The following is an 8,999-nucleotide window of genomic DNA, read 5'->3' on the forward strand; positions in this document are numbered from 1 at the left end:
GGGGGCGCCCCGGGGGCGCAGCCGGAGGGGCCGCGCTACAGCTGCCACGAGTGCGCGGGAACCTTCACGTCGCACGCGGCCTTCGGGGCGCACCTGCAGACGCACGCCAGCGTGGTCATCCTGGAGCCCGAGGACGCGCTGGGCCAGTGCTCGGGCTACATCCGGCGCGCGCGCGGCGGCGCCCAGCAGCCCCGGGTGAAGTACTTCAGGTGCAAGGTCTGCGGCCAGCTGCTGCGGAACTTCCTGGCGCTCGCCAAGCACCAGCTCGCTCACAGCGACTGAGCGGGAGGCGGGACCGCCTTCGCCCGCAGCCCGACCCCGGGGAGGCCGCGGAGGAGTTCAGCCGAGCTGTCAGAACACGCGCGGGAGGCCGACGCCGCCGGACGGCCCAGCCCGCGTGGAGACCCCTTCAGTCCCCGCTCCCCGCACCGTGCGCCGGTGTGACTGCGGGGGAGCAGTAGCACGGACGTTGCCTTCCTCTGTGTAAGCAGATCGAGGGACCCTGTGAATATTCCAGTCCGGGAGACCGCCCAGGCCGCTGGACGTGACGCTGCGGTGCAGACGTTTGTGACGAGCAGGTCACAGCCGGGCGGTGGTCACGCAGACTTGGATGCATGATACACAGTTCATTTACTCTGCAGAGATACCTTACCTGGTACTCCTATTTTTTTTTTTCTTTTTTGGAGGAGGAAAGAGCAACAAATTCATAGATACTTCTCTTAGATCCTGAGAAAGGGTTATTGTGCATTATTTGAACCCTGTCGATATCTTTTTTTACCCATGTGTTATTAGTTACCCTCAAGATGTAGATACGAAGATGTACGTATGAAAGATAAGATGTCTTTTACTCTTTGCTGTTTGAAAAGACAAGTAATTTTAGCTTCCTCCTACAGCCGTCTTGTCTGTACCAATGCCTTGGGACCTAACGTCTTTGTGTAAGCCTTTATAATCTGTGGACTGGCTTTTCTGACCCAAATCAACCCGTTGCCACATTGTCTGTACCTTATGGTGGTTCTCAAGCAAAAATATTACAACGTGGGGTATTTTTAAAGTTTTTTTTAAGTAACTGAGTGTGTGTTCAATAGTGAATTTGTACAACCTGAAGCTTTTCCCTGTAAGTTTTATGCCTTTGCCTTTAAAGATGGGTGCAGCCATCACTAGGCCAGAGTTCTGCCTGGGGGAGGCTGAGCACCGGGAGAGACTGTCTTGCTGTAAATAAGGAAGCCAGCTGGTGACCTGTCATCACTTCCGCCTGTGTTTCCTGCCTTAAGAGACCAGCAGCACCGAGGCGGCGTTGCCTGTGTGTGCTGCCTCCAGTCACTTTGCTCCCTGGGTGGCCAGGAGCTGGTGTCCTTAAATCTTTCCATTGCTAACCTTAATTTACCTGTTCTTTACCTGTCCGGCTTTAACCTCATGTCTATCTTATATTTTTTAAAAAATTGAAAAACAAAAAACGCTTTCTTTACAATCAGCCCAAGCTTGACGTGGACTCAGGTTCCCCAGCAGCCTTAATTTGCTGTGCTCCCCTTTGTCCCCCCTTTGCAGCAGCCCGGTCATCTGTGAGGTGTCCATTCGTGCTGTGCCGGTCTGATCTCCTCCTCACAGCTGACCTCGCAGCTTGCGGTGTCTGGTGTGTGTCCTGTTCTGTGGACCACCGGTGCCCCTTTGCTTCCCCTTCCTTGTGTAACCGCTACTCAGTACTAAGAAGTTTTTCGCCTTGAGTTGGCTGGGGAAAAAAAAAAATTAAAAATTAAAAATTTAAAAAAAAACTTGAAGCAGATCAAGTGAGCAAAAGATAAGGGCAGATGATTCAAGCAAACAGAACATCTGCCACGGGAAATGTGTGCGAATCTTCCTCTCTAGAGCTGCAGGACTGGCGCTCGTGAAGAGTGTGCTGAAGCTGCAGGGTGCCAGAGTCCAGGAAGAGCAGGAAACAGAGAGGAAGGTGCAGGAATGAATATGCCGAAGCGGCGATTCCAAATCCATCGCCAGGCTAGGAGGGGAAGGAGACGGAAACACCGGAAGTGGGTACCGGATGTAAGCCCAGGGCGGAGAGGATGGGTGGAGTAGGGTGTCCTGGGCGGTGGGAAGAAGGCATCTTTTTGATGGCATGGTGTTGATGAAGCGCAGCTGCGTACCTGACCCAAGGTTGGAGTGGGCGTTCGGGGAACGGAGAGCAGTGAGGTCTTACATCAGAAGGGAGCTTGAAGTGGAGTCCATGCTGATGCGGTCAAGGCGGACTATCTGGGGAGACTATTACTGCTGCAGTGTTAACCGCTAGGCCCTTTTCAGAAAGCAGCTTGCCAAGAGGACAGGGTATCTTTCCAACCGAGTGGAAAGAATTTAAATGCCAAACAATAGAGGAATGATGAGATAAAGTATCTTGGACTCGTATGCAGCTGTTTAAAAATGATAATCATGAAGAATTACAGAGCAGTGTGGAAATATATTTGCAGAATATTAGGTGGAGAAAGCAGGACAAAATTATATTTATACTACAACTATAACTTTTAAAATGTATGCTTATAGTCGAAAGCTGTTGTGTTATTGTTGTGGGCTTATAGTTCAGCATTATTTTCTTAAATTTCTTGAATATTCATGATAGCATTGTTAGAAGTTAATGATCACATTTCCACTGTGAGCGTAATTTAAACTCATTATCAAACACTTGGAAAATACAGAAAGATGGAGGAAAAATAATCAAAAATAATCCATATCTCCACTTTCTGAAGATGTGAACTCTTCAGAGTGTGTTTAGTTTTGTGTCTGTGCACAGGTTTCTAATTATAACTACGTCAAAATGTGCATCGAAAATAACATCATGTTACTCCGGTGAAATTATACTTTCATCTTAATTTTTTACCTGTTATTATGATAGCGTCCTGATAACAAAGTGTACTATGTGTGTCTCCATTAAAAGCAAATGTGTATCTAGAGGAAAAGTTAGAAAATATAGTAAAACTAGAGAAGAAAAATTCACCCAGATTCCCAACACCTGAAAATAATGTGAACATCTTGATCGGTTTGCTACATCTTGTTTGAGTACACAAGCTTGTGATTATATCAGTGTTAAATATCTGTGCCTAAAGTCTAAAATGAAAAGAAATGTGAAAAATAATTAAAACAGTGTTGTCATTGTGGGATTATGGTTAAATATTTTGTCTCAAATTGCTTGGATATTATTTGGTGTTTTGGTAATACATTTTATGTTTATCTTTTCATTACAAATACAATACATACGCATAGAAAGCTTGGACATTTAGTAAAGTAGAAGAAAAAATTTCACCCATATTTCCAACAGCTTCTGTTAACATCTCGATCTGTGCACTGGTCTATAACTATTAGGGTGTTAGTAGGTGTCAAAGATGGGACGAAGTATGGAGAACAACGGAGAAACACTTGTGTGATCATCGTGAGATTATAGTTAAATATGTTGTCTCTGTTTTTTATCATGGTGCATTGGTGGGCCACCGTTATTTCATATATTTCCATTATATATATGGTACCTGCTCATTATAGGAACTTTAAAGTGGGGGAAATATAGAAGAGAAATTAACCATGTTTTCACTGTCCGAAGACTGGCTAACATCCTATCTTCTTTTCATCTTGTTTCTGTGCACAGGTTTTTGGTTTGCTAATATGGTTGTGATCACTTTATCTGTAATTGTGTCAACAATAAAAATAAAAGTAAAATATTTCTCAGTCTCTTTGTTCATTTTAAGTGTTTTGGGTTGTTGAACATGTACTTTTTGGTTAAAGTTATAAATCCAAAACAGTACCTCCTTAGGCTTAAAAATGTCTGGCATGCAGATTTTACTCCATTTCTTAAAAGTTTTGCTATTTCAAAAGTTACTCCTAAAGGACCTCTTCAAGTTACTTGCCTCCATGTTAACTGCACTTGCAAAATTAAAATATATATTCCAGTAGTGTTTTTAAATTTGTTAACCACAAACATATTTCAGTTACTTGACTGGGCATTTTTAAATTAGAAATATATTCTTCCCGACATAAGGACTCATGATTCCTTAGCAAAAAATACTAGTGTTAGTATTAGGGTTTAGAATGTCTGTGAGGCATCTGTTCCTAACTTTTGCTGCAGTCAACAGGCATTTATTCTCAGCGGAGTCATTTCATCAGTGTTAACCCAACTTCACCATCAGGAACATCCCATAGAAATGAACAGTTTATAATCAGACAATTTGGGAGGTAATTTTTAAACATGCTTGTGATTCCATGATGCCCTTGCCCACGGGAGCGCTGCTGGTGACCACAGTATGATACAGTGGCTTCCGTGTCTCCAATTTCATTGAGCTGGAAGTGGTCATGTACTTCTTTCTGATCCCCCTGCACACTGCGTGATTGGATTTTGATCTTCAGGTATAAGAGCTCTTAGAACTTAACATTTATTTATACTTAATATATAAATTATTTAGAACTTAATATAATATTTATTTGTCATTGTGGGATTATGGTTAAATATTTTGTGTCAAATTGCTTGGATATCATTTGGTGTTTGGGTAATACATTTTATGTATCTTTTCATTACAAATAAGTTTAAGTTCTATTTTACTTAGAACTTGATATTTATACTAAAATGAAAACTCATTGAATTGCGATCATCTCTCGTGACATCTGACTTACTTTAATCACAGCTTGGATGGGCATTCTTTGAAAAGAGGCGTTAGCATAGGTCAAGGTGAGGAGGTCAGTCCTATCTTAGGATTGGTTTCCTGCACAGTATATTATAGGAGGTAGTGGAAGGGGATGGAGTAGGTAACAGGTGGGGCGGCCTGACCAGCCCTTGTATACTTGAGGGATACATTGGTCTCATTTGAAGAGGGAGTCAACCCTCCTAGCTGGGTGGTCATATAGGCCAGGGCTGGGTGCACTGATGAGCAAACAGGTGTGGAAGGAGATGAGGCCACGTGGCCTGAGGGAATCTTGGTTCCTGGTGTCTGATCCACACTAGTACCCTGTGGAGTGAATTGCTGACCTTCCCATTACTATGATGAAATGCCAGAGGCAATTTACCCATAAAGAGAAACGGTTTATTTTGGCTTTTGGCTCTAGAGGTGCCCGTGCAAGTCGAGTGGCCCCATCACCGTGGGCCTCTGGCTGGGTTGGCACAGTATGGCAGGAGTGTGTGGCAGAGGAAGCTGCTCAGCATGAGCTAGGAAGCAGAAGTAAGACAAGGCCAGGGTCCCAAGTCCTCTCCACAGGCTGGTACAAGGACATCCCAGCAGACTCCGCTTCTCAAGGCCGCACCACTTCCTAGTAGGGACACTCGGGACCACACCTTTCCCGTGTGGGCTGCTGGTGGAAGGTGGCCCTCCAAGCCATATGGCACATGGGTAATACATCTGTCAAAGAAATCCTCCAAGAGCTACTGAATGTGGAATCCAAACAAATACTAATTCTTGGGGATGAGAACATTGCAAGGTGAAGCAGAAGCAAGCAGGCAGACCAGCTCCTCCACTGGGAAGGCATGAGTGAGAAAGAAGGCAAGGCCGGCACTACATCCCCCACCAGCCAGACATCTGGTGGCAGGCTGATCGCACCAAGCCTCCTTCATCACGGGGCCATATTGTGTCCTCAGTAAAGTAGAGACTCACCTAGATTGAGTTTTCTCCCCTGCTTACCAGCTTCTTATCAATATCTATGAGTTTACTGCATGTTTCACATACCACTTGCAGCTGTACACAGCAGATACTTGTCGTGATAATGTCACATAATAAGCAACCATAAAACTTCATTGGCACGTACCAGGTGCTTACTGCTCCCACAGCCAGGATCAGCTGGGTGCCTGGTCACCACGGCCACACTTCCACAGCCCATCCAGACATATCCAGAAGTGTGCTTTGCTAATTCTCCAGGGGTTTCTTTTTTGGCCTCTTTTTTTGTTTTGTTTTTCTCCGGTACCAGGAACCGAACTCACGACCTTGCGCTTGCCAGGCAGGTGCTTTTGCTGCTGAGCTAAATCCCCAGCCCCTCTTCAGGGATTTCTTAATCCAATCAAGTGGACATATTATGAATAATGGTCCCAGTCTGTACCTCCATGGGCGTCTGGTTGCACGGGTGTATGCATGTCAGAACTACTTCAAATAATGCACGTCCTGTTCCTGGTAAGTAAACAAGACAGAAGCATGTCCTGTTCCTTGTAAGTAAACTCTACCTAAGAACAATTCAATGAATTAAATGAATAGCCCTATGCCTAAAGACATACATGTGAAAATACTGAGGAGGGGAATGAGGAGAAGCCTGCAATTTAGTATGAAATGTACCCAGACACTAAGATGGACTGGCAGAAGAGCAGATGGATAAAGATGGGCAGAGATGGATAGACACGCACAGAGCAGATCCACAGGGTATCCATGGGAGAGGCCAGGTAATGGTAGTTCCCCAAGCAGCTCTGACTTATCTGACTTATGTGTGTTGGAGCATGTTGTGCAGAAGGTTTCATGGTTAAAAGTAAGCTTGCTTCTCCTTCCTCAGTCACCTAGTTTGTTCCCCAAACTAGTGCTTTCCAGTTTCTTGTACTGGCTCCAGAAAGCTCTATGCATACAAACTACATCACCATAAATATAATGCATAAACATACTTATTGCACACGTTTCCATACATCCTACCTGCACATCTTGACCCCTTGATAAATGGCTTCAGTTAAAAAATTGCAAATGGCTCCCCAAACCAGAAAACCATGTTCTATCTTGTTTATAAAAACAGAAGTGTGTGAACCAGAATCATCCTCGCTATTGTTTCTCAAGTTTCGGAAAAATTAAAATAGCTTAACGTAACAGTGTGGATGCTGGTGTGTTCACGTAGCTGCTGGCTGCAGTAGCTATGGAGGGCAGTTCAGAAATCTGCCTAAGTGTCAAAAGTGTGTCTGCTTTGCCTTGGTGATTCTGCTTCAGAGAGTTTATCCTGCCAGTGGACTGCTCGCAAGCAAATTCGCTGAAAGTAAGGGGTCTGCATTTGACAGTGGTTATAGCAGCAAGGGGCTGGTGTGATACAATTTTGATCTTAAAGGTCCCCCAAAAGCCCACATGCTAAAGGTTTGGTCGCCAGCCCATGATGCTGGTGTGAGGTAGTGGAACCTTTAGGGGGCAGGGCCTAATGAAAAGAAGTTAGGTCTTTGGGAATGCGTCCTTGAAAGGTATACTGTGACCCTGGTGGTTACCTCTCTTCCTGCTTCCTGGCTATCCTGAGTGAGCAGATTTGTTCCAGCACACTCCCCACCCTGATATCTGCCTGGCCACAGACCCAGAAGCAATGGAGAAGAGTGATCATAGACTGAAGCCTCTGAAACCAGAAGCCAAGGTAAACTTTTTTCTCCTTATTGTAAGTCATTTCCCTTGTGCATTTTGTCACAATAGAACACAATGTATATCATATATAACTTCATATTTATGCAATATATCACATTACATATACTATACACACCTATGTTTAATATCCTACATTATATATATATTTTTAGAGACAAGGTCAAGTTCTTGCTATGTAGTTTGGGTTGGCCTTGAACTCACTATATAGGTGAGGCTGACATGAACCCATGGGTGATCTCCTTGCCTCAGGCATCTGAGCACTAAGATTACAGGCATGTGGCACCATGCTCAGCTCATGTTTCTAAACATTTGAATATTTTATATTTATATTTCAGGTTAAAGTTACAACTATCCACTTGATATACAGTATAGCAATATAGATTACATGTATACATGTATAATTGCACAGATGTATATATTTATATGCAATGTATAATGTGCAAACATATACACATATGTGCAGAACATATGTATACATATGTGCACATACACAGATGTATCAATGCCTATGTAATTACACATATATATGTATACATACACATACTTTATATCAGTGAAGTAGGCCCTTTTGCCTGTTTCATAGTGTGTTATTCCTTATTATTTTTTTTTAGTGTGTTATTCCTTAAATGATGAGTTTTTGCAAAAGAGCTTACTCATGAAATGGCCAAGCATAAGGAGCCAGGAGGCCAAGTCTCAAATCCACCTTCCCTAAGATAGAGTTCAGAAATATTTATGGGCAAAGAAGCAGGGTGATTCGAGGTACTGCCTTTGGGAAAGGTGATTGGAGGTGAACTAATGAGTGATTTGCACATTCATAATCAAACCTCATAGCTTTCTGTAGGACCTGTGTACAAAATGGTGGCATCAGTGTGATCGAGGGTGGAGTTTGGGTCCCCGGCCGTCAAAAGGTCATCTAGGTGAAGAGTAGGTGCTTTCAACAGGGTGAGTACTAGTACTCTACTAGAGACTTGTGCACTGTTGCACTGCTGCCTGACCTACAACATTCGTGATTTTAGAGTCAACCTCAAGTATCTGAAAGCACGCAAGGCTTGAAGATTTACTTAGGTTTCCATCTGGAAAGACACGTCAAAGCACAGTGGTTGCCTGCATGTGTGTATATGAGGGTAAATACTTGGTGGATGAAGCACATTTAGGGAGGAATCATTGTTACTGTCTACTGTTTATTTTCAAAATTCTCAAAGGACTCAGTTCTTCACTGATTTAACATGCTCATTTTAGCGAGGGAGTCCAGAGACAGCGCTTCCGTCCGCCGCTACTCTTCCCCCAAGGGGCGGGGCCAGATGGTCACATGACCAGCTCAGTGCGCAGGCGCAGACTCTGCAATGCGCATGCTCATCAGTGTGCGGAGTGTGCAGTCCGAGCGGCAGTCCTGTCCGACGAGGGCGTCGCGCGGACGAGGTGAGTGACAGGAGCCAGCAGGTTCCGGATGGCCGCGGGGAGGGAATGTGAGGCGCGAGGCAAGGGCCCGATGCCAGGGAGGCACCGCCAGCAGGGTGTGTGACGTGCAGGGCCAAGCAGCGACAGTGGGGGACAGGAACAAAGATGGAGGGGTGGAGGGGGACAGTGCGCGGGCTCGGTCATCCTCAGTCAGCCCTGCCCTCCTCCTCAGTCAGGCCTCACCCCGAAGCCCACCCCGCCTCACCCCCCACCCCC

At 44.9% G+C, this 8,999-nt stretch overlaps 2 protein-coding genes across 2 annotated transcripts in view; both read left to right on the forward strand.

Moving 5' to 3' along the window:
- Peg3 (paternally expressed 3) overlaps positions 1–383 on the forward strand; it is a gene marked incomplete at its 5' end in the record, with an annotated part of 10,324 nt that extends 9,941 nt beyond the window's left edge. Inside the window, 1 exon segment of the mRNA XM_013509239.1 lies at positions 1–383. Within this exon segment, the coding sequence (XP_013364693.1) occupies positions 1–282 (282 nt within the window).
- Positions 384–8,655: 8,272 nt separating this feature from the next.
- Zim2 (zinc finger, imprinted 2) overlaps positions 8,656–8,999 on the forward strand; it is a 14,352-nt gene continuing 14,008 nt past the window's right edge. The window contains exon 1 of the mRNA XM_005413282.2: positions 8,656–8,744. The gene's annotated coding sequence lies outside the window, so the exon portion shown is untranslated. The remainder of the gene's footprint in view (positions 8,745–8,999) is intronic.

The sequence above is a fragment of the Chinchilla lanigera genome, unplaced genomic scaffold, assembly GCF_000276665.1.
Source record: "Chinchilla lanigera isolate Chin_1 unplaced genomic scaffold, ChiLan1.0 scaffold00166, whole genome shotgun sequence".
In the NCBI taxonomy this organism is placed as follows: domain Eukaryota; kingdom Metazoa; phylum Chordata; class Mammalia; order Rodentia; family Chinchillidae; genus Chinchilla; species Chinchilla lanigera.